The sequence below is a fragment of the Sus scrofa genome, chromosome X (genome assembly GCF_054392235.1).
Source record: "Sus scrofa isolate SSC_HxYL_T2T_F1_AM1 chromosome X, Sscrofa_HxYL_maternal_Yorkshire_Landrace_v2.0, whole genome shotgun sequence".
In the NCBI taxonomy this organism is placed as follows: Eukaryota; Metazoa; Chordata; class Mammalia; order Artiodactyla; family Suidae; genus Sus; species Sus scrofa.
The window spans coordinates 99,779,380-99,805,907 of record NC_139401.1 but is presented as its reverse complement, the minus strand read 5'-3'; the positions used below and the strand labels follow the sequence as shown (position 1 = coordinate 99,805,907).

General features: G+C 42.2%; 1 protein-coding gene across 1 annotated transcript in view; it reads left to right on the top strand.

Annotated features, from left to right (window-relative positions):
* GUCY2F (guanylate cyclase 2F, retinal) overlaps positions 1 to 22,512 on the top strand; it is a 91,974-nt gene extending 69,462 nt beyond the window's left edge. Inside the window, 8 exon segments of the mRNA XM_021079862.2 lie at positions 166 to 329; positions 1,105 to 1,297; positions 4,550 to 4,724; positions 11,521 to 11,619; positions 14,814 to 14,908; positions 20,771 to 20,858; positions 20,942 to 21,031; positions 22,298 to 22,512. Of these exon segments, the coding sequence (XP_020935521.2) occupies positions 166 to 329; positions 1,105 to 1,297; positions 4,550 to 4,724; positions 11,521 to 11,619; positions 14,814 to 14,908; positions 20,771 to 20,858; positions 20,942 to 21,031; positions 22,298 to 22,512 (1,119 nt within the window).
* The last annotated feature ends 4,016 nt before the right edge of the window (positions 22,513 to 26,528 follow it).

Here is a 26,528-nt window from a genome sequence, read left to right as displayed (position 1 = left end):
GGTGACCATAAGGATGGGTGATGACTTTTCCTCTTTATACCTGGGTTCCTCTCTCCTGCCCTGGCATTTTGGAGGAAGGGATTTTTGATAAGGGGGTCCTGCTCCATGACCTCTAAGTTTAAGAAATAAGAATTCCCTGGCTTCTCTTCTCTGTTTTACTTTCAGTTTAAAACTTTCAATAAAGGGAAGAAGACTAATATTATTGATTCTATGTTTCGGATGCTGGAGCAATATTCTAGCAACTTGGAAGATTTGATCTGGGAGCGGACTGAAGAGCTGGAAATTGAAAAACAGAAAGCGGAAAAGCTTCTAACATAGATGCTACCACCGTATGTGTGAACACCTGAGGAGTGCGAATGCTTGTATCAGTGTGTTCTATTAAAAATGGAAAAAAAATTACTGGTCAACTAACTGCTCCCTCCCCCTGTCCTGTACCCTCTCTACTCCCAGTAGATTTGAATCACACCTTCAAATCAAAGAAGAATTGGAAAACCAAGGGAGCAGAGCACACTTCCTAATTTTCCACTGCTTGCGGATCATGCTCGTTATTTAAGTTTTTGATGCCTCAGTTTTTCTATGTGTCACTTCATGACTTTTCCTAGAAGTTGACCGATTAAAAGGTGGCAGGTCTTTGAGGTCCTAGAGGAAAGTAGCAAGGTTGTTCTTCTAGGTTCCCTCTACCTTCATCACTTAAGTGAAAGCCTTGTGTGCTGCTACAATTTCCAAATTTTCTAAGGCAGCTTATCATGTTGTAACCTGATCTTCTAGGAGATAACTGGGAAAACTAGTCTCAGGCAAAGGAAACCGCTTGGGAACATTCCACTCCCCCCTCACCCCCACCAGGTGATGACGGAGGTGGGAAAGCTGAGAAAGAGAGTTGAAAAAACTCCACCAAGGTACAGACCTTTTAGCACCTGGCACAGTGCCTGGCCCACTGTAAGCACTCAATATCTATTTGTAGAATAAATGTTTTCATCCAGCTGACATTTTCTTCCTTATCATTTTACTTGGCAGTGATTTTTGGAGAGGTTGTATTCTAGCAGATGTTTTGTGTGTCATGGAGGGAGGTCTGTGTCCTTGGAGGAGTAACTGTCTGCTTTTCAGATCAGTTGCTGAATCCCTCAAAACAGGCTGCAGAGTCAAACCTGAGGGCTTTGATTTGGTCACCTTGTACTTCAGCGACATTGTGGGCTTTACCACCATCTCGGCCATGAGGGAGCCCATTGAGGTGGTGGATCTTCTCAATGATCTGTACACACTGTTTGATGCCATCATTGGCAGTCATGATGTCTACAAGGTACATAACTTAGCAGAGCAATATAGTCCAGAGAGGAATTTTTAGATGAGGCACATCTATGTGTACTCCAAAACTGAAGAAAGGAGGCAATTTTATTGGATGCCATCATTTAGGAATTAACACTTAAATAGGACACCACTTCCACTGGTTTCCCACTGGAACTGAAGGACTTGAGAGAATGCATGTAAGTTCACACTTTCCAAGATAACAATCTCAACCTGGCAAGAGACTGCTGGTCAGATATCTTTTGAGCTCTTTTCTAGAACTGGGACTAAGAAGAGGTTGGGGCCAAAACCCATTATTGCACTTCAGTGTCTAAGTACTCATAGTGCAGGCAATAACACGCAAGGCCCTCCAGGGGCTACAGAAGTATTGGTGTTTTGCCCATAGCTGATGACTACTACAGAGTTTGTCTTGGTAAAGTTTGCGTACATCTAATACATGCTGTTAAAACTTGGTTTCCTCCTTCAGGTACTGTTTTTAAACAGGAGGGAACTCTGGCATTACACATGTCAAAGAGCCATTGGACCCAAGGCTCTTTGGGATTGCCACAGGGTAACTTAAAGCCCACCTGTTGGTCTGAGGTTTCAGGAAGTGATTACTTGTGAGGTTGCAAGCCGCTTCTCTCACATTCCCTCACCCCTCCAGCCTATCAATTTCCACTCTTCCTATCAAAGGTTGCAGAAGATGAGTAGAAAACAGATAACTACATTCACTCATTTCAGTGCCATGCTTGCTTGTACGTGTTGTCTTGTCTAGGCAGAAAATGACTAAAAATTTCACAGCTGTGCAGGGACACTTCCATGTTGTCTGCAACATGGATACTTGTCTTATTGATGGAGAAAGATGCCCCAGGCATCCCACACTTTAGACAGCTCCTCTGTCCCAGGAACCAAGGTAGAGCTGGAGAATGAGTAGCTCCATTCATTGGATCCTTCACAGTAGTCTGAAACGTTCCAACTCTCAAATCACACACAGGGTAGTGTGTTTATCTCAGATTAGACAGGGCCCTTTCAGGTCAAGCAGAGAGCCTCAGGGCTACGCCAAGCTGCCTAAATAGGGCTCAGAAATAGACATCATACCTGTCAATCAGCAGGAACTGCAAACTAATCAAGAAGCACACATGGAAACCATGGTGGAGGAAAAATCCATGGAATCAGACTTACCTGTCTTAACTTGTTGAACTCAAGCAGCCTGAAGAGAAAAACAAATCACTGAAAGCTAATTCAGTTGAAACTAAAATCAAAGATGATTCAGTGTGGGCAGCAACACAGCCACTGGTTTAATCAATCCAGCTGATACTGTTCAGATAATTGTTGGGGGGTCTTGGGAATGAGGCTGTCAAGTATTTTGGTACTTTATGGCCGCAGGATGAAGTGAGTGGGCTGATTTCAGGATAGAGTAGGGCTCTAGGAATCCCAAAACGGAATCTAATGTTTCAGTGCTGTTTAATAAAAACAGCACAGTGCAAAGGAAATAAAAATTGAACCAGCAGCGAGTCACCAGACCTGTTTGTGTTTTCATTTTCCTTACCTGTAAAATTGGAATCACCTCCCCAGGCACTTGGTAATCTGAAATAGAAGTGAGAAAGCTACTTGCAGAATTATGAAGTTGGTGATTTGTCTTCAGTTTCAGTTCTCCAGCTACCACTCCATCTCAATCAGACTCCTTTCTGTGTCCTTACGCTGGTTTATGCAACCCACAATTCCCCACAGCAGTGTCATACGGAGGCCAAGCAGTGCCCAGGCTCCCTGCCCTTCTAATCTTCTCATCCACATCCTTGGGGACTCCTGGGTGACTGAAAGCTGAAGGGTCAACTGCCAGTCTCTGATAATGGCCAACCAGTGAGTTTCCTCCTCCCATACAGTATTTGCATTGTGCTGATGCCTCCCTCTGCATAGGCATGCATGCTTATTTGAGGGCAGGGGGTCCTTTTCTCAAATTGCACCAGGTAAGGGAGGCTCTGGATGGAAGCATCCTGTGGTACAAAGTCCCATAGGTGCAAAGGATCACAGTGATGGGCTATATAGAAAGTCATGATGAGGGAGTCTATTGCTGATTGCTAAATTTTCTCTGGGGCTGAGTCATAGCCGCAGTCCTATGGCTTATTTCAAGGTATATGTCAGTTTGGCGATGATGATGATGATGATGATGATGATGATGATGATGATGATGGCGGCAATGACTTGTATTCATCATCCACTAGGCAGGTTTTAAGTGCTGTGATATATGTATATCAAGTTACTTAGTCCTTAGAAAACTCCATGAGGTAGGTGCTGTCACTATCCCTATTTTACAGATGAGGATACTGAAGCACAGAGAGGATAAGTTATGTGACTAAGGACACACAGTTTGTAAATGGTGCATCTGGGATTCTAAACAAGGCTGTGTGACTTCAGAGTTTTATGCCCTTAACTATGGCCTTCTGAGTGTAGTTCTTTAGGAGAACACAGATATTAACTGGATCTAAACGTGCACTAGCAGATCCTGACAGGCACACTTCATAGAAGTCCATTCCCCTTACTTATCTTTTGGATTTACTGGAAAAACTTCCCCTTACTAGTCACCTAAAAGAGTGAGCACCCTTCTGTGGGGAAGATGAGGAGCACAGACTTGACTTTATGTACAAGTGTCCCGTTCTAACTGGCCCCTGCACAGCCTGGTACTGCTGCTCCTTAGAGCACTGGCACTGGGAGAGGAGGAGGGAGCTGGTGGGCAAAGGCCAAGTTCTCACACCCAAGGAGACTGCAAAACTAATTCAATCATATTTGCAAGGTGAAGCAGAAGGAACAGAATCTTTGACTTCCTTCCTTTACCTATACTTGCCTTAAGGCTGCCCTAGCTCATTTATCAGACATCATCTAGAGAAATGCTTGCTGGGAAAGCCTGCTCATCCCCCACCAAAATCCCCAGTCAGTCTCAGAAATCTCCCTTTTCCTTTGCCCTGGGAATTACTTGGAGCCTGATCATTCTCTAGGGCCAACCAGGAACCTGCAAAGTAACTACAGAATCTATGGGTATGGGACCTAGAATTAGTATTTTTTTTTTTTTTAAATGAAGCTTCTTAAGTTATCTCAATGTGCAGCCAGGCCTGTGAAGCAATCACAGCCTCTCTTGGGCTTCCTCACTTTACAAGAAGAACATCTACTCTCCATCTTATCCTTTAAGCTCTGTGAACACACACACACACACACACACACACACACACACACACGTTATTTGCTTCCTAATTCTCTTTCCCTTGATTTCCAGGAAGAGACCACTGGCGATGCTTACATGGTGGCCTCAGTCCTCCCAAAGAGGAATGGCAGGAGGCACACAACTGAGACTGCAAACATGTCCCTAGACATCTTGAGCTCTGTGGGTACCTTCAAGATGCAGCACATGCCAGAGATGCCAGTCCGGATTCCAATAGGCCTGCACTCAGGTAACAACCACCAGCTAACGCAAGAGAAGATGTTCCCACACACCTCAAGGGAAGGCTAAAAACGGGAGGAAGAGGGTAGCTCTCCCTTGATTCTTGGCAGCTGGAATATCCAGGTGTGTAAGTGCTGCATCCTTCCTTTGTGACTAAGTTTACTCTCTTCCCAGCCCCTGTTCTAGGTCCCGAACCTTTCCAGTCTATCTTTCTTGTTATAGCCATCATTTCCACGTTTGACTATGAGACGGGATCAGCCTGTGTATGTTGTATTTAGGATAATTAATTCGATTCATTAAAATCTCAACTCCTGGCATAGTTTTTCTCCCACACTCCTCCTCACTTGCTGGAACATTTTCAGGACTCCCCTTCACTGCACCCTTTCCACCTATGTTCACACATTCACAGGTATCTTCATAGATCTTTCACCTACTAGCCTCTCTTGCTCCTCTCCCCACCCTCCTCCTCTTTATCTTTGCTTTGCTCTTCTAGGCTCCTTTTCTTCCCCATCCTTTTCATCCCTTTTCTACCAAATGTCAGAGAAGAATGACGGACAGTATGCCATTTCTTCACTATCCACTCCCTCTTCAGCCCCTTTGCAATCTGGCTTCGGCCCACACCACTTTTCTCAGTCCTAGTCTGCCCTTATCTATTCAGCATTTGGTATTCTTGACAATTCTCCCTCAACTGGCTTTTATGACCTGCTCTTCACTCTCTGAATGCTTCCTCTCCATTTCATGTACTGGCTCTCCTAGCAATCCCTGTTCTCTAACTGAGGTTGCTCCCACATTTTCTACAAAGCTCTGAGTTGTGGTCTCCTGGCTCTCGGTAGGTCCCGACCCTGGAATTCATTTCTCAACTCACTCTAACGAAGCTTTCATTTTTCTACTATTGTCTGATAATTCCTTCTGTCTTTATCTGGTCCTTAAATATTGATATGCCCCATGGTACTGTCCCTCATCCGTTGTTTCTCTCCTCTTATATATTCTTCTAGGCAATCTCATTTGTGTCTATAGTTTAACTACCACTTGTGCGCTGGTGACCTGCAACTCTACAACTTCAGCACCTGTCTTCTCCCTTAAGCTTCACTCCTATATATCAGACTTGCTGCCGACATTTCCACTTAAATGTTCCACATGGACCTCAGATTTTACACATTCAAAACTGAATGATTTTTCTGCCCACATAACCTGCCTCCTCTTCCTGTACTTAGAGTTTTGTATGTTAAATACATATTCTTTTAATCAATGAACAAAGCATCAAAAAATAAAAACAATGAAATTCAAACTGACAACTTTTAATGTTTTGACAAACAATGCTGTTCTACTGAAAATATATCACTAATATCAAAAGTATTAGACGCAGAATTTGTATGTTTTTATAGTTTCTTATTTTTACCCAGTTAATTTGTATCCTGGCATGATGGATCATATGTGGACCTTGCTACCTTACACATTCCTTTAAAATCAACTTAAGTATATTACAATGTGCCATGTTATGGTTCAATTCTACCACTTTTTTAATATATTCAAATTATTGTGAATCACCTACTGGCACACTGTGCTAGATATCATCTGGTTTCATCCGGTAATGTTATAATTATAAACACAAAGGCACATGCTGGCACTAAAATCTGATGCCTATATTTTATAATAGCACTGGTTGTTATTCATTATTCATTCATTATTTTTAAAAAATTTAACTAAAAATACAAAATTATACACACACCAAGTATGCATATTCACACTAACAAAGCATTAGTCCTGAAGAATTTATCTATGGGTCTCTTTCTGAAACATTGTTTCTCCCATCAATGTCATTTTAAGACACTAAGATCAGAATTGCGTTTTACCTTGATTAAAATATATTTGAAAGCATCCCCTTATATTTGCAATTACTAAGTTAGGTCATTTCAACCAGTATTTTTCCTATATTCTCTCTTCTGTTGTGACATCTGCTTTCTTATTATAAATGTGGCCCTCATTTTTTGTTTCTTTTCAGGGCCACGCCTGTGGCATTTGGAGGTTCCCAGGCTAGGGGTCGAATAGGAGCTACAACTGCCAGCCTACGCCACAGCCACAGCAATGCCAGATCCGAGCTGCATCTGCACCCTACACCACAGCTCACGGCAATGCCAGATCCTTAACCCACTGAGTGAGGCCAGAGATCAAACCCACATCCTCATGGACGCTAGTCAGGTTCTTAACCCGCTATAGTTATAAATGTCGCTCTCATTTTTGGCACTGATACTCATGAGTCAATATTTTTCTAAACCAGTATTTTTGCCAAATAGATTGAGGCTTCAGTATATGCCATGCTTGTTTGGTTATACAACATTGGTTTCTGATGCTCTACCTATACTTATTTTCTATTTCAGTTGCTGTTATGACCATTCACCTAGTTATTCCATTTAGTTTGGGGGTTATCCTCCTTGACTCCTCTCTCATGCTGACCTTCACCATTCAACCAATTACTACGTCTTGAACATTTTACCCTTTCAGTATTTCTTTTTAAATTTTTTTATTGTTATTTCCCCAACACAATTTTTTTTTCCCGCTATACAGCATGGGGACCCAGTTACGCATACATGTATACATACTTTTTTCTCCCATTATCATGCTCTGTTATATGTAACTACACATAGTTCTCAGTGCTACACGGCAGGATATCATTGTAAATCCATTCCAAGAGCATAATTTGCATGGGATAACCCCACACTCCCGATCCCTCCCACTCCCTTCTCCACCCGGGCAGCCACAAGTCTTTTCTCCAAGTCCATGATGTTCTTTTCTGTGGAAAGGTTCATTTGTGCTGTATATTAGATACCAGATGTAAGTGATATCATATGGTATTTGTCTTTCTCTTTCTGACTTACTTCACTCAGTATGAGAGTCTCTAGTTCCATCCATGTTGCTGCAAATGGCATTATTTTATTCTTTTTTTTTTTACAACTGAGTAGTATTCCATTGTGTATCTATACCACCTCTTCCTAATCCAATCATCTGTCGATGGACATTTGGGTTGTTTCCATGTCTTGGCTATTGTGAATAGAGCTGCAATGAACATGCGGGTGCATGCGTTTTTTTTTTTTTTTAAGGAAAGTTTTGTCCAGATATATGCCCAAGAGTGAGGTTGCTGGGTCATATGATAGATCTATGTATAGTTTTCTAAGGTACCTCCATACTGTTCTCCACAGTGGTTGCACCAGCTTACATTCCCACCAAAAAGTGCAGGAGGGTTCCCTTTTCTCCACACCCCCTACAGTACTTGTTATTTGTGGACTTATTAATGATGGCCATTCTGACTTGTATGAGGTGGTAAAGACTCAACCCAAAAACTACTTGGACTGATCAATAAATTCAGCAAATTAGCAGGATACAAGATTAACATTCAGAAATCAGTCACATTTCTGTATACTAACAAAGAAACTTGAGAAAAGGAATAAAAAAACACAATACCTTTTAAAACTGCACCCCCCAAAATCAAGTATGTGGGAATACACCTGACCAAGGAGGCAAAGGACCTATATGCCGAGAACTATAAAACATTAATCAAGGAAACTAAAAAAGATGTAAAGAAATGGAAAGATATTCCATGCTCCTGGATTGGAAAAATTAATATTGTAAAAATGGCCATATTATCCAAAGCAATCTACAGATTCAATGCAATCCCTGTCAAATTACCCAGGACATTTTTCACAGAACTAGAACAAACAATCCAAAAATTTATATGGAACCACAAAAGAATTCTGAAAAACAAAAACCAAGCAGGAAGCATAACTCTCCCACACTTCAAGCAATATTACAAAGCCACAGTCATCAAAACAGTGTGGTACTGGTACCAAAACAGACAGACAGACCAATGGAACAGAATAGAGAATGCAGAAATAAACCCAACACCTGTGGTCAATTAATCTTTGACAAAGGAGGCAAGAACATAAAATGGAAAAAGACAGTATATTCAGCAAGAATTTCTGGGAAGCCTGGACAGCTACACGCAAATCAGTGAAACTGCAACACACCCTCACACCATGCACAAAAATAAACTCAAAATGGCTGAAGGGCCTAAATATAAGACAAGACACCATCAAACTCCTGGAAGAGAACATAGGCAAAACATTCTCTGACATCAACCTTGCAAATGTTTTCTCAGGTCAGTCTCCCAAAGCAACAGACATAAGAGCAAAAATAAACCAATGGGACCTAATCAAACTGACAAGCTTTTGCACAGCAAAGGAAACCAAAAAGAAAACAAAAAGACAACTTACAGAATGGGAGAAAATAGTTTCAAATGATGCAACGGACAAGGGCTTAATCTCTAAAATATCGAAACAACTTATACAACTCAACAGCAAAAAAACTAACAACCCAATGGAAAAAATGGGCAAAAGACCTGAATAGACATTTCTCCAAGGAAGATATAGAGATGGCCACCAAGCACATGAAAAAATGCTCAACATCCCTGATTATTAGAGAAATGCAAACCCTTTCAGTATTTCTTGATTCTGTCTTGTCTCTTCTTGCATCTCATTACTCAAGTCTAGGCCACCATCTCTTGCCTGGATTACTGCAAAACATCTTTTTAAAAGTACATTTTTACTTTTTCATTTTAAAAAGTTCTGTTGAAGTCTAGTTGATTTAAACACTGTGAAAATTTCTGCTGTACAACAAAGTGATTCAGTTACACATGCTCATCCATTCTTTTCAGATTCTTTTCCCATACATATTATCACAGAATATTGGGTAGAGTTCCCTGTTCTGTACAGCAGGTCCCTGTTGGCCAGTCATTCCACATACCACATTGTGCATATGCAATAGCATCTTCTTGCTTCCACTCTTGCTTCTTTATATCTATGCTTCTCATAATCATCATCATAATTTGTGTTTGCTTGCCTGTCCTTTCATTAGACTATAAGCTCCTTGATGGCAGGAACCAGACTTTACTCACATTTGTATCCTGAATGCTTACTACATAGCAGATTTCAGTCTTTTAAAGGAAAGCCTTTGCCTCTTATTTGTGCTTCAGTTTCATATCATCAACCCCCCTCAGCACATTTCTTCTTGGGTGATTCACTGTTCCTTCAAATTCTGCATATCTAAAACGTCAAGTCATCTTTCTCAAAAAACCAGCAAAAGCTAGCTCTTAAGCCCATGACAATTTCATCATGGTTGTCAATTACACAGCCAACATGTCTTTTGGTTCTCCTTCCATGTCTCTCTTTTATCACTCCTTTTTGCTGCCCCCCCATCCATCATCACCTCCTTTCCAATACTTACAACCTTGTGCTTGAATTACTGCAACAGCTACTTAACAGATTTCCCTGGTTTTACTTTCTCCCCTTTCAATGCATTCTACCACTGATTGAGAAAAAAGGAAAATAAAAAGAATTTCATCATGTAATTCCCTGCTCAAAATTCTCTAGTGTTTCAGTCTTCCATTTTGTACAATCCTACCACTAACCTTGTCTCCAGGTTCTTCCTAGCCACCTGAACTAGGCAGATGGCTTTCTCCAAGAGCTTCCCAAAATTCCATGTTAATTCCCAACCACAAACCTTTGATTCATATCCCTTGTCTCCTACTCAAATCCTACCCACCCATCAAGATCCAAACCTAATCTTACCTTCTCCATTGGATGTTTTTTTGACTGAAACAGGTCTTAATAAGCACCCTCCCAAATTTTCTAAATTATTACAACACTTGCGCCTGTACCATTTATCTTGCCTCAACCATACATTGTCTTGGGTTGTTGCCTAATTGCTTCTGGTTTGGTAGTCTTTTCTCTTCAGTTATACTATAAACTCCTGGAGAACTGAGACCCTGTGCTACATTTATTTTTTTTCTCCCCTTAGTGCCTAGTCCAGTGCTCAACAAATGCTTCTTAATGGGTTAAAAATGAGTTAACACGAGAAACATAACCTTTGTAGTTATTATTTTTATTCTTAAAAATTAATGTTCTAAAAGAACTTTTCAAAGCAAAGACAATTATTTTCTCTAACCCAGCAAACAGCAAAAAGATAATGCTGAACAATTTTCACATAGAAACAGAACAGAGACCAAAAAGGTGAAGGTGGAGAAATTTCTAGATCCTCCTGAACTATCTTTCAGTGTGGGTGCTGTAATGTTTTCAAGTAATGTTCATTCTCTGAACACTTAACATGGCCATATTAAATGTAAGAACAAAAGCCTAAAAAATTGTATTGGGGAAATAACAACTATAAAAAAATTAACCCCCCCCCCAAAAAAAACAAAAGCCATTCCAAAGGCAGACAGAAAATATTCTCAGGTTATCTTTATGTACTACTCTTCCATGTCCCTAACACAAATGATTGAACGTTAACTCTACTTCTCAGATTTTCCAACTGTCTTAGTAATAATTCTCTTAAAAGATACAATTTGGGAGACAGATAGCCCTCTGAGATCCCTCCTTCCAACCCTAAGGCATTAAAAAGAGTCATATTTTTTCCCTGCAACAAACATGTTTGGGTCTTGAGTCTCTGCCCAGGCTTTTCTGATTGGGTTGAATGCTTATTTGTCCCTGTTGACAGATATAAGCATCTTGGATGTAACTGTTACTTGGAACAAAGGTATAAATCAGAAGGTTAGTCGTTTCTGCTTCGTTACAAATTTTCTTTCTTGTAGGGCAAAGAATTCATTACTCATTATAAGATTTTCTTCAGATTCTCAGAGCTATTTGGTGGCAACTTTATTCTTTTACGCAGCTACATTCCTTCCCTTGGCCGTGTTCCTCTCATAGCATTGGATGCACACCTGTTGACTGTAATCCCATTTGCCTGCTATTCTATAGGGCCAGTTGTTGCTGGAGTGGTGGGCCTCACCATGCCCATATACTGCTTGTTTGGAGACAGTGTGAACACAGCTTCTCGGATGGAATCAACAGGGTTACGTGAGTACTTCTAGAGGAATGGATAGGATGGTAATCTCCTACTATTGGGAAAGTGATTCTTCCTCAAGAGAGGGGAGAGAGCAGAGAGATATTTTAATGTTTCAAAGAAAAAATAAAAGATAATTTGAGAAGATGAAGGAAATTTAACACATATTTTTTTGGTCCCTAATGCTAAACCAGTAGGGGGTGATGTTGGATTGAAGATGTACCTTTCTTGTTCCAGAAATGAAGCTGTAGTTAGGTGACACTGAAACAGCCAGACAATTTGATCAAAACAACTAAAAAATATCCTTTTGGTAAAGGAAAAAATTGGCCAGCCTGGTGGGTTTGGGGGTCTCATGTTGAAAAAGAAATAGATAAGGGACTGACATTTTTAGTTTTTCAACTAGTTTGCGGAGACACACCCAGAGCCAGTTGCTTCCCAGCCAGTTTTTGTTTGCTCCTCTGGTCCTCTTTTAAACTAGTTAGGACCCCAGGAGTTCTGGCTTCATCAAATAGCCCCCTCGAATTTAGCTACCAATAATCCCTCAATCTAAGGAGCTTGGAATTCTGAAATAATTAATTTCAACTTGCCTGTATATAAAACCCTTAGCTTCTGTCAAAACAGGCATGGTATCAAAGATACCATTTCCTCCCCACTTCCTTGAAAAGAAAACTGTACAAGCTATTATGCCATTTGTCTGCTACTGGCAACCCTTTCTTGTTATTTTCTGCCACTACTAAGGCAATGTCAGAATCACAATGTGCTTTACCTATATCACGGCTGAGCCAAGCAATTTGTTCAAGCTAGTATTAAAAAAGCATAGCGAACAATAGATTCTATACACAGTTTTCATGGATTTTATATTAAAAAACTCACTTAGTCCCTTTGCAGCCCTGGATCTGGCAGCTACTAAGCAAGACAAGCTCTTCTCAAACTTCAGCAATGTACGCAAAGTAGTCCCTGATGATATGGTGGCCTATGTCACAGTGGGTGGCGCCCTGTCTGACCCCACTCCTCATCACTCATAAGCAGAAACAAGCTTGCACAATGGGTCCAGTCTTAGTCAATCTAGCCTGTGCTGCCATGATTAAGGAGGCAGCACGGAAATTAGAGGCTGTTGTCAGAATAAATTTTCTGACATCTGGGAAAGTCTTCGAACTCCCCAGACATGGCAGAGGCCATGAAAGTAGTCATACAGGAACTGCTGCATGCATATAACTTTGTTCTTGAAGTGCAACCCAGGATGAAGTGAAATTGATCATGGAACCACAATGCAGATTTGGCATAGTACTCTGGACTGATGTAAGCTTGTGGAACACTAAAGGCATATGCTGGCTGCACCAGGGAAATGCCACACATTTCACATTGGAAATATAGAGCTGAGAGCCGAAAGTGATTTTTCAAATTCAGGTAGCACCTCATCCAGTGATCAACTAGGAGGGAGAAAATGGAGTGAATCATGCATGGCAGGTGTTTATTAAGCACTGACTATGCAAGGAAGGCATTGCGAAGGATAAAAAGCAGCCTGTGTATGTGGTCTCTGCCCAAGAGGAACTGGTTAGAGTGCTTTTCTGGAAGCTAATCATTGTGACCGGAATATGACATTAAGCAGTGCAACTGATTGAAGATCTGTAAAGAGGTAGCCTCTAACCTTCTGTTGGATATGAGACTAGGGTACTCATTGGTCTATTTTTAAAAAATCAATTTCGTCACTACCTCCTTTATGCTTAGTTGAATCCACTGATTCTGGAATGGAAGTGACTAGTGATCCAGCCCTGGAGTGATCTTTTTTGCCACATAACTGGATGGTGGTTGGAATGAACTCTCTCTCTTTTTTGAGCTGTGTGTTCCCCATCAGTAAGGTTCTTCTACTGAAAGGTTCCCTCACGACGATGACCAGATGCTAGTGGAATGGCACACCTAGGGATGGCTAGGGACACACAAGGTGAGCATGTGACTTTTAAGAATAGAACAACCCTTTTGGAGCAGAAATTATGGGTAACCATCAGTTAACGAGGGAGACGCAGAAAACAATACTATGTTGTCAAGAGACGAAAAGTCATTATGAGAACATCCAGCAGAAATTTCTTGCAGTTCTTTTCAGCCCTGCTGTCCTACTCAGATTGTACTCTGATTCTAAAAGAATTACTTTCTCAAGTGTGTGTGAGAATGTCTAGGGCTTTTATTGAACACTCAACTTGAACGAGGTCTTACTTCATAGGATGACACTTTTCTGGACAGTCAAGGATCCGACCTCAGTTAAATGATTGTTCTTCAGCAAAGATTTACACTTAATTTCTAAATAGAAGTTTTAGTCATAGTTTGCCATGTAAAGCTCTTATCCCAACTGATTGGGATCATTAGTTGGAAAATAATACATTCATGTGTGTACACATAGCTAGAGACACCCACCCAAAGGACAGTCACCCGAAAATGTTGGCAGAAGTTTTAGGACATTTCTCCTTGAGGTTTTAAGTACAGAAATATCAAAAGATAGTTTTATGAGTTTAAGTGACACCTTTTTGTCTCTCTCTCTTTTTTTTTTTTTTTGGTCTTTCTAGGCCCAAACCCGTGGCATATGGAGGTTCCCAGGTTAGGGTCGAATTGGAGCTATAGCTGCAGGCCTACACCACAGCCACAGCAACGCCAGATTCGAGCTTCATCTGTGATCCACAAACACTGCTCACGACCACACCAGATCCTTAACCCACTGAGCAAGGCCAGGGATTGAACCCACATCCTCATAGATACTAATCTGGTTTGTTACCACTGAGCTACGATGGGAACTCCCCTTTTTGTCTCGTCAGTAGGATATGTAAACCTTGAGAGTTCAGCCCCAGCTACGGTCTGTGAGGGTGGCTGCTGAAGCCTAACTTCCCTCAGAGGAGGTCACGTTTCAGCTGAGAGGAAAGTGGTGGTTGCTAGTTTCTTCATTTCAACCTTCGAGTTAAATTAACACCTTTCTATTGCATGGCCTTTCCTCCGAGATAGTGTCTAGGAGGCTGATAGGTGCTATAGAACCAATGCTTTATTTGGGCCTGGAGAGGAAGGTCATCACTGCCCGCCTCCTCCTGTGAAACAGAAAGCTCGCTCTCCCAGGGATTTTGCTTAAGGTCTAGTTCATTTAGAAGTAGGAGCATTTATTACATTAATATTTTCTCACAGATTTTATCTGAAAGGATCCAAAGTCATGCCTCTCTTTCTTTCGCAGCTTATCGCATTCATGTCAGTCACAGCACAGTGACAATCCTCCGAACCCTGAGGGAGGGCTATGAAGTGGAGCTTAGAGGAAGGACAGAGCTCAAAGTATAAGGTCCTTTTGTTTTTTGAGTCCAACCACTTGGACACACCTGCTTCTAGAGAGCTCACGGTCTGCCGAGAGAGTTTCTGAGTGTCTGAGACATGGAGCTATCATTTGGACAGAATTTCCAGCTCTGTTGGTGGTTCCCAAAAGATTATTCCCCTTTGCCTCAGTTTTCATTTCCTTAAAACATGGCTACAGTGAGGATTGTTAAAAGTCCCTCTGCGCATTTTAGACTAGGAGTTGCATTTTTTTTTCTGTCCTAAAAAATGCCCAGAATTTGGCATTTCAGTGAGCTGCCCTATTATTTTCATTTTCTAACTTCCATTTCATTTAGTACTTAGCAGTGCCAGGCATTGTTCAGTAAGGTACAGTATTGGCGATTTGGGGTTTTCTGTCCATCTGCTTGGTGGCCTCCCTTTCTGACTTTGCATTCACAACACTGACCCCATGTTTACAGAGACGCTTTATAGCTTTCCCCAAGGACCAGGAGGAATAAAGTCAGTTCTGATGAAAGACAAACATTTTGTAGTGCCTTTTCTCTGCTGGGATTATCACTTGATCTGGGATTCAGGATTAGAGTCATTTTCATTTTTCTTTCTTTCTTTCTTTCTTTTTTTTTTTTGCTATGTCCACTGGATTCTTTTCATCTTCCTCTGGATGACCCCAGGGCCCCTAGCTGTCCCCATTTTAAGAGACCCTAGAGAGTCGATAATTTAACTCCTTCATTTCCAGATGAAGAGCCAAGGCTCAAAAAGGTGAAGTTAATTTGATCAGGGTTACCTAGCCAATTGATAATAGAATCAAGCCATAACCCAGGAAACCTAAATTTTCACTTAGTACTCTTTCTATGATACCATTGTGCATGAAAATTATTTCCTCAGTGATTATTCTTGGGCAAAGCAAGATCTGGGCACTGAGTGATAGGCAATTTGTTTCTGTCACTGGTATGCCTTCCTTAAATGGGGTGATTTACTTATAAAGGGATTTCAGAAGTCAAAGATTGGAAGGCCTGATTCTAGTTGATCAACTAATTCCTTTTATGACTAGTCCTAGTTTGTCTCTTCTAATAGATCCTTAATATCTTCTAGCAGAGGGGATGGGTCACTTATTAGGGGACAGAAGTTCCTTTCTCACCTCTGATGAGGGTGGCAATATTCTTTGGGCAATGAATCAGATCACCCAAGGCTTTTGTGATCTCTCTATATATTCAGTCATTTCTCAGCAGGGGACAAAGGTGGCTTGGTTTCCTGAAGCATTTGACTCCCTGTATTACTAGACACAGATTTCCTCATTTAAGAGCTGAAGAGGTGCCATTTTTGAAACTGAAAAAGAAAAATACGCCCCCACCTCCATGGTTTTTATTGTCCTCCTCCCCCAAATACCAGTCAGGAGCAATCACATCTTTGGGTGGTTAACACACAAAAGCAGGACTACAAAAGGGCCCTTTGCAGCTTCACAGTTTCTCCTACCGCAGGGAATTTGAAGGAAGAGGCAGGGGGAGGCTTCCCCTAAGGTCACATCAGGCCTTGGTTATTGGGGCTGTAGGCACCTCCTGAGCAAGAGAGATTGAGAGGGAGATACTGAGAGAGAAGAATAGAGGGCGCCCCAGAGGAAAGGAAGGGCCAATGAGAAGAAGGGTAAGAACAGAAAGTAAGACTCAAAGAAAGGACTCTATACCCCCACCTCCCCACCAGAAGCAGGTATTGGATATTATATAGTAGGGACTGGGCGACAGAGGATTCCTTCTCCCTTGACGGCATGCAAGTATCCCCAGTAAGACGATATTACCAGCAGACTTTTTTTTTTTTTTTTGGTCTTTTTAGGGCTGCACCCGTGGTATACGGAGGTTTCTAGGCTAGGGATCAAATGGGAGATGTAGCCACTGGCCTACACCACAGCCACAGCAATGTGGGATCGGAGCTGCATCTGCATCCTACATCACAGCTTATGGCAATGCCAGATCCTTAACCCACTGAGTGGGGCCAGGGATTGAACCTGCAACCTCGTGGTTCCTAGTCAGATTTGCTACTGCTGAGCCATGATGGGAACTCCATCAGCACACTTTAGAAATTCTAATTCAACATCTCCACCCCTCATCCACTTCCTGCTGCTGGAAAGCAAGAATCCCTCTAGTGCATAGGTCAGAAGGACCACATTTGATGGCTAGCCAGGTGTGATTTCAAAACTGATGGTTAGAAACATCCTCTCCTTCCAGCTGGCTGATGTTTAGAATTCGTTCATCAGAGCCTCTTCTCTTAAGCTCAAGGCTTGGATCCAGCAACAATACTCTTTTCTCTCATCCCATCTCCTTCATTGGAATGATGACACTTTAAGTTGTTTCCCTCAGTGGAATCAAAGATGTTGACTGGATTGGCTGAGAGAAGAGAACACCGAGCAGTTGACTAATTGGCTGGGTGGGGGATACAAAGAAAGAGACCAAAACGAGGACGCTTTAGAGCTCACATTCTCTGGGTGGCTATCCAGCTGCCCACTCCAACCTGCTCTTGTACGATACTAGCAGCAAACCATCAGTGCTTAACTGGCCAGTTCTGCTTTTTTTCAATATTTTCTCCTAGTGGCCTGCTGATAAGTCATTTTATTACCTCTTCTCTGACATGGGGAATGAGTCCTGTGTAAGTTACTGTTTTCTGGACAAATCTGAAACTCCTTGCTGAGACTTTGTATACATCTAGGCTTGTCACATATATCTGCCAGGGCCTCTTAGGTAGAATTACATTCTGAGAAGTTTTTTTCCTAAATGGTTGTTCTCAACCTGTTTATGTTGTCCTTACCAGAGGTGGACATTTATTTATTTGTTTGTTTGTTTTCATTATAGTTGATTTACAGTGTTCTGCCAATTTCTGCTGTACAGTAAAGGGATCCAGCCATATACATATATACATTCTTTTTCACACATTATCCCCCATTCTGTTCCATCACAAGTGATTGGATATAGTTCCCTGTGCTGTACAGCAGGATCTCATTGCTTATCGAGGTGGACATTTACATACCAGCAACTAAGTAAGCACGAAGTTGAGCTAAGAAGTAATGAGGTCGTACTGATAGTCATGAAGGTCAGAAGGTCTGATCTGCAATTCTTGTCCCATCAATGACTCAATGTGTGACATTGGACAGGTAACTTCATCCTCTCTGTGCTTTCATTTCTCAGCATAGAGGCCTCTTTTGGCCTGTGATTATCAGGAAGCTCATTGATCACAAGCTTTAAAAGTCCCAACAGTTGCTTTTTGGCCTGTAGACCTGCCCCTTGATTCCGGTGTGTTGGAAAAGCTATGTGGTATATAAGAAAGAATATTTTTTCTCCTTTTTTGGTTGCCCCACAGCATCTGGAGTTCCTGTGTCCAGGGTCAGATCTGAGCCACAGTCGTGACCTAATCCACAACTGCAGCAAAATGCCAGATCCTTAACCCACAGTGGTGGGCTGGGAATTGAACCTGCATTCCAACGCTCCCAAGACACTGCCGATCCTTTGCCCCACAGCAGGAACTCCGAGGGAAGAACATTTAAAATTCGGAGTCTAAGGTGTTAACTAGGCTTATTGTGGTGATCATTTCACAATATATACAAATTTCAAATCATTTTGTTGTATACCTAAAACTAGTATAATGTTGTATGTCAATTATGCCTCAATAAAATATAGCTAAGTCATAGCAAAAAATAAATAAAATTTGGAGTCCAGTAGAGTTAGGTTCAAGTCCCAGCTATGCCTGCCTATTGACAAGTCATTTTATCACCATGAACCTCAGGGGCCCCATTTGTGCAATGAGTTAATAATAAACCTACTTTCCAGAGTTTTTGTGAGGATTAAATAAGACAGGAGATGTCAAGTAAGGCCAAAGTAAGGTGCTATTATTTGGGGGATGGGTCTCTGGGACTGCCTAGGGATAGAGAGTGAGTCAAAGAGTTTGCTTTAGGTTTTAGTTGTTGCATACTTGTTTCTCTCCTCTCTCCCTTCAGCAGAATTTTGGAAGTAGGTCGGGTAAACAGAGAGCTAGGATTCTAAGAATTCTCCTGGATGGGCTCCAAAACCTCAGAGAGCCCCTGGAGCTCCCGTGTCTACTCTTTGATTTGGAAACTTGCCTGAGTCCATAATACTCCCATCCTATTTTGCAACCATTATTTTTGGCATCCTGGTATGTCCCAGGACTCACCCAAATATCAGGATAACCCTGGCATTGGCAAAGCTCCCTTGGGGATTGGCATGCTGTCCTGATAGCCTCTAGCTCTCAAGACAAGCAGTCAAATATGGCTGGGGCTTGAGGTCAAGTTTTGAGAATAGGTTTTACCAAAATGAGGTCCAACGACAACTTGAGTATTCCAAGTATTCAAGGGTTGAGAGTTTCACTTAATGGAACAGTCTGTCTTTACTGAGCACCTGTTCTATACGAGACATTGTATTAGGTGTGGTGAGGAAAAGGGAGCATTTCAGAGGCAGACCACTTGGGCTTCTGTTTAGGACCTAAGACATGGCCTGACAGTTGTTTTTACTTAACTATACTATGAGCTCCTTAAGGATGGAGCCATGACTGTATTCCCAACTTTGGTATAAGAAGTGTGGGATAAATGTAGAAATGAGTGATATGAGTATAATTTCCTGAAAAGAGTGGCTCAAAATAGTCCAGTTATCTGAGGTTTAGGGTGGGCTGGTTTCCTGTTCATGGAAGTTTGGTTCTTGTGGTATTCTCAATCTACTTGCTTCCTGAAGGGCTTGTTCAGAGCCCTGAACCAAATGTTTGCAAAATGTTTTGAGATTCTCCAATTAAATGTGCTAATTATTATGGTTGTTGTCATTCTTGTTAAGGGATGGATATATGTGATGTAAAATAGAGAATGATAGATTTGATACTTAAAGGGGGCAAACCTAATTGAAATTTCTAAGTTAAGCAATTTAAAACTGTTCCAAATGAGATCTGCCTAGATAGTGTGAGGCCATATTTCAGATTAATGAGTTGGAAACACATCCTGTTACTTTTCTCAGTCTTTGTAAACACATTTCCCCTGTACGGATTAGAGAAATCGAGAGGACGGACAAAAGAGAATTGAAAGGCAGAGAGAGAAACACACCGTTGAGGAGGGTTGATTGGAAAGAGGAGAGGGCAGGGCAGAGGCAGAAAATCTGGCTCTTCTGAGGTCATCACTCAGGCTCTGGGGCAATGAGCTTGAGTTTACATTCCCTTTCTCTTCTCAGAATCTTGGTTCTTGATACTCAACTAACTGGGCTACAGATGGAGGCCTCTCTGGGGTCTCTACCTGTAAGCATCCCTGGGCAGGAAGAAAAGAACACTGCAGAAGTGTAGACTTCTCAAAGCGGCCAGGATGTCTTGGGCTTAAGAACAAAGTTGCACAGGGTACTTTCCATTTCTATTCTCTTTTTGGGTTTTGTGAGAGCCGATGGAAGGTGGAGGGTTGGGAGGAGGTAGACTCTGAACATAAGTACTCCAGATACAAAAGACAATGGGTGGCTTAATGCCAAAAGCTCAAGGCATTGATGACAAACAAAATCTGCAATTGAGCATGCAGATGTTTGGTTCCTATGAAGTGAAACAGACACACATTCCCAAAGATGGAGCTGCATGGCAGCGGGTAGACAAAACATCTGGATGACAGCTTGAAATGCTGTTCACTTTTCATCTGGCTGCTGTGGCAGCCTATGGAGCTTGTCTGAGCCTTAGGTATAAGTGGCAAAGAAGCCATGCAGGAAGGAAGACTCCAGGGAGTGGTGACAAGGGGGAAAGCCGGGACAGTTTCTGATCCAAACAGAATATTTGCACCCTATTGACCAGATGGGCTTCTTTAGGAAAGTTGGGTATAGTACACTTGTGATTTTCCATATTTTCTATAGTAAGGGTAAAGGCACAGAAGAGACCTTTTGGCTGGTTGGGAAAAAAGGCTTCACGAAGCCCCTTCCCGTGCCCCCACCAGTAGACAAAGACGAGATCACACTTAATTAAGCACCTTCCCATGACCTCTTTCTGCCACACTCTCCTCACTAATTTTTGTGTCTCTCCTGCCCTGCAGGCAAGTGGGCCATGGTCTGCAACCAGCGGAGATCTCAGCCTTCCAAAGAAGAAGAGCAGAAAGGCAGCTAGTGAGAAACAAGCCAAAAGGTAATGGCCAGCAGAAAAACAGAGCCCAGGAGCTTGCCAAATTTTCAAAGCTGGGGCTCCCTTTGGCATGGGCACCAGTCTCAGCCTACACTCTGCTGGCAGAGTGTGATGGAGTTGGCAAATTTCCAAACTCCACTGAGTTGTGCAAAACCCTTGCAGGGATGCCTGTTGCAGAGCAAGCTGCATTGGAGGGAGGTTGGCTGCCCTGGCCTGAGAGAGATCCTTGCCTCCTGCTCTGATAACATATTTGAATGTTAACAAGGCTGGCCTTGTTATCCAGTTATCAGGCAGGTGCACTTGTCTCTTTCATTGTTGAGCACCTGGGCCACCATGCTGAACCACCTCCGGTCTTTAGAGACTCACATCTATCTAAGCCACACAGCAATGTCGAGACAATCTCTTTTTCCCTCAGGATCTATTGGCAAGATCATCTTTGAGGGGATGCTTAGTCATTTCCTATGGAGGCCCTGCCTGATTGCTTCTGAGTTTGGCACTGCCAACCAAAATACAACTGGCAACTCCTTGAGTACCTGGCTTGAATTCAGAACAATTTCCCTCATCCCTCCACCCCTACTAGAATGGTATCATTCTGAAGCGGCAACAATAGCCTAATTATCAAGAATTCTCTTGTATTTATCTCTGAGGAATCCATTGCGCTACTGGGCTCCTGTCGGTATCTCTTTTCTTCTTTACCATGCTTTCTTATTCTCTCTTTCATGGAGATACTGACCCTAAGTACCATTGCTCCCTGCACATACCCTTGGAAATCAAAAGATTCTAAAGTAAACATTAGGGCATCTCTACACACTCATGCTCCCTCCTCTTTTTTGGCATGTTCCAGAATAATCGCAAATCTAGCAGCAACTATCAAAAGCACCCACATACTTCCCATATTCCCACTAACCTCTGTTGACTTCGTCAACTCTCTAGGACTGCTTTTCTCCCAAGGAAACCCAGTGTATCTTCATTTCTGCAACTAGCATAGGTACCCTCTATGATTCATAACAATTATGCCTCAGAAAGCTTCTGTACTGAGCATGTGGCTTCCCTGAGCCCCCTGTACCATCCTCTGCCACCCTGTCACCTGGCACTGGGCTCTTCTTTTCTATCAACTAATACAAGCAGATAAACAGCTGGGACACATATTCATTCATCCAATCTCCAGGATATTCTTTCCTGTGGGGAAGGAAACATCCAAGAGACACAGCACACAGTCAGTCTCAGTCTCTGCCTCGGTCTTTGTCTCTCTGACTCTTTCTTACGCAGGAAAGAGTTTGGAAGCTCTTAAAGGATTTGCCTTTGGCAGGGTGGCACAGGCACTGGGGGTTCTGTACAAGAAACTATCCATTCCTAAAAAATGTGTTGGAGTTTGCAGCAGAAGACACTGCATCATCACTGGCTGTGTGCTTGGGAACACTGTCCTGGCATCGCAGATGCATGTGGGTGAGGCCGTTTACCCTTACTCATCTGGATCCCCTTGACAGAGGGCAAGATTCCATGGGATATGGAACAAACTGAAGCCAACTGGCCTCAAAGTAGATTTGACCTTGGATCCTGGCCTCATTTGCACGTGAACTTTAATCAACATGTAAAGGGACCACAAGGGCTTTGCCAGGCTAGGCAGATCACAAAAATCCTCAAAAAAAAGCACCCTTAACACATTTCAGGAGGCTTGACCTAAATTCAAGAGCTCCCAGACATCGCATGGGCCTCTCCTTAAATGCCCTATGTTGATGTCACCCAGAAACATCACCTATTCCAGAATGTTTCCAACTTTCTATGAATTTTCAGAATGACTCTTAGTGATATAGACCCAACTTATAAAAGACCCGCAAGACCTAAGAATGCCTCTCATGCCCTGCCTCAACCGTGGAAGCAGAAAGCCAAAACCTTTAGAGAGCGCTGTGATGTCAGACAGGGTGGAAGGAAAAATGCTATGAAAGGGGGTACAGCTTTGGCAAACAGACTGCAGGGCTTGCCTTTCAGGCTGTGCCCTGCTGTCTACCTAGTAGCTCCTTCCCCCTGTCCTCCAATGTCTGTCGCTTCCTAAAACTTCCAAGAGGTTATTACTTTATCTGGTTACCTTCCCTAGACTTTTACCAACTGGGGTTCATTTGGGGTTGAAACAGGAGGCTCTCTCTGTAGGGAAAGCCTCCTCTTTCCACCACAAAGATACCTTTTGGAGGGTAAGGGGTAATTCATCACTCATATCGTAATGAAGGGGAACTGAGTTACATGTCCAGGAAGACTGGGAAGGTTCATTTTGAGGGGTACTTGGAGAAGGGAGGAAGTTGGCAGTTTTGAAAAATGGAGGGTCACTGTGGAGGGCTTGGGACAACGCAAGAGCAACAGATCCCTATGAGATGGGAAAAGGGCAAAAACAAGTATGAGAGTAGGAAAGGCAGTTTAGATTCTCCGAGTTGAAAACTTTTGTTTTTCTTTTTCGAGCTGCACTTGGGGCATATGGAGGTTCCCAGGCTAGGGGTCAAATCGGAGCTGCAGCCTCTGGGCACAGCCACAGCCACAGCAACACGGGCTCTGAGCTGCATCTGCAATCCTAAGCTGCAGCTTGTGGCAATGCTGGATCCTTAATGTCCTGAGCGAGGCCAGGGATCAAACCCACAGCCTCAGGGACACTATGTCAGGTTCTTAACCTGCTGAGCCACAACGGAAACTCTGACTTGAATTTTTTTTTGCATCGGCTTTTCCTTGAATGCAAAGAATGAGAAGAAAACATGCTTTTGCTTCTGCTCTCAGGACCTAGGATCTTTGCCAGAGCCCTAATAAAACTCTGCTTCATGTGGGTTAAATCAGCCTTTGTAGACAGGCCTAGAAACCTGACCACCATGCATGTAATGCAGTTTCCATGCAACAAGGTGTTCCAAACTCCAAATCACTGACCTGCAAATATTTAGGACACATCTCATTAGTAAGTTGAGAATTATCTATATATTAATATCCCCCCTTTTTTAGTTAAATCTGTAAAAACTTTGTAAATAGCAATAGTATGCAATTGTAATTATGCAGTCCTGACAAGTACAATAATGTTTATTTATTCAATGATCCAGGAAAGTTTAGCAATTTGTAAGCTGTCCATGAAGTAGCATGGTGTTTCAGGACTTGGAATCATTTATATTGAAATCCTGTGGCCTAGGATAGAGAAGGTACACTTACTATTTTCTCTTCTTCCCACCTAGGAGCAAAGGGTTCCAAGATTGGAATCTTCTCTTGGAAGCAATGGAAAAGCTCACTCCAGTTCAACAAAGTGTTCTGCCTGGGCAAGAAATGAGTGAATGACTGTACTTCTGAGGATGACCAATCTCTAGGGTTCTTCAAGCCTAATTCCAGTGTAAAGCAACCCCTGGGAAGTAACTAATAAGCTTTGCTGCCAACATAGTAGCTATCACCAAAAGGCCATTTGAATGTAAACTACCACGCATGTGAAGGAAGGGCAGACAAACCACCTCCAAGTTTAGTCATTCCAAAAGAGCAGGCCCTCCTTGGACTAAGATAAGAAGGCCTTGATTTTTCACACAGAAAAAAAAAGTAGGAGGTGCTTTGTTTTCTTTTTCATTTTGCTTGAATCTCTTGAAAGTATTTAATGAGCATAATTTATAACTTAGATACTATGAGATTAGTGCCAGGAAAAAAAAAGATCTTGTAGCAAACATACATCTGAATCCCGGTCCACTGTGACCTCAGTTGGCTGGAATGCATACAGAAGAGGAGGGGGGACGAAGAGTCTGGTTAATTGTGTGGTTAACTGAGGCCTAGGACGAAGTTTGTTTCACTATTGCTTGTTACTCGAAATCGTTCCAAAATTGTCATGGTCTCTTTTCTTGTCTAAGTAAGGAGAATCTAGGCAACATAACTGAATTGTCCTTGCTAGGTGAGTCTCCCATTGGGTCTCAGGGTCACATTCTGAACATGATGGAAGAGATGCAAGAGATATTGCCAGGGTAAAAGATGCAGAAGTCATAGATTGAATTGAGCAATTCTCTTAAAGTTTGGTACTTTCTCTCCCTTCCCCTGCCCACCCTCCCTTTCAAGCCCTTACCTTTGCCCTTAAAATAAATCCCTTTGAACATTTGTTTTTACTTTATGCTTTTAGTTTTCCAGATTCTACTTTCAAGGGGTTATTGGCAGTGGCTTGCCACAGTCACATGGACCAAAGCAATAAGGCTTAAGACACAGGCATGTTTAAAATAGTTAAGCAAGCTTTTCCTCTCTTTTATTATAAAAAATAATCTCTTTATTAAAACAGCTGAACCCAAACATATCAGCCAGTAAAGCAGTTAATTCTTTTAGAACAAGCCCTTTTAAAGAAAGAAATGCCTAAGGTATAATTTGATACCTTTCGCACTAATATTTAATTTTCCATTATCAACTCACCCTGAATCTGAGCTGAGAGTCAAAAGCTCTTCCCAGCAGTGTTCCCTCAATCTTCAGTCAAGGCGCCCTTGGACTATTCTCCCTTCACAGAAGCTAACTTCTTTCAGCCTCGAGGGGGTCTATTAACTACGCTAAAGCCATTGAAGAGGATGCAGAAAAGGCTCAAGTTGCCTCTCAACCTCCTTGAACTGAGTTTCTAATTCCTTTTTCTAGATATGGCAGAGGAGGAGGAGACATGACATATCATCCTTTACTTGGGGCAAGGTCTCAGTCAAAAGCTGAGCTTTTAAAGACTTCTAGAAAGAGGCAAAGCTGGAGGGAAGTTTCCATAAAAGGGACCAACTCAAAGGGTAACTTCACTTCTCCAGACGAGGTGGCTCTGTCCTCTGCTATGACTATGGAAGGATTATTGGGGAGAGGCTGCAGTTGGAAGCTCCATGGATCAGGATTCTCCCAGATATAGTGCAGTGCTTTAGCCCAAGGAACTGTATAGCCCCTTGGGCTGGGCCTGCAAAGCGAAGACTGACCAGTCTTTTAGTGAGCCGTCAGATCCACTGAGTGTGGCTGCTAGCTCTGTGTCTAATCCTCTCTCCTAGTTCCCTCTCTGAGATTTCTCTTGTTCAGCATGTCAACCAAGTCTTGCATAACTTACTAGTCCTGTCTTGATCATGATCACATCTTCCTTTGAGTCTATCATGAACCTCTCTTTACAACCACTCTATCCTTTGTTGGATTCCTTTTCCTGAAGGCCTTCTGCATCGACCCAAACTAACCTTTCCTCAATTTGCCGTAGTGTTTTAATTATTTGTGGAAGAGAAAAACACTCTCTAATTTCATGTACCATTTCATTTATTTAATGGAGTGTATAGCCTTATTCTTAGATACAACTGATCATTTCTCTATTTGCCTGTTGCTAATAATTCACACACTAGCTTGGGTTGGTGGTTAAGGGAGACCAAAACGTTTTTTTCAAGACGACGTTTTCCTAAGTAACTTATATTCCTTGTGCAGAACAAAATATTTAGAAAATAATTTAAACAAGGTTTTCAAATGGATATTTCAATTAATTTCATCACACTCCTTATATCTGCTTGTTTTCTTGTGA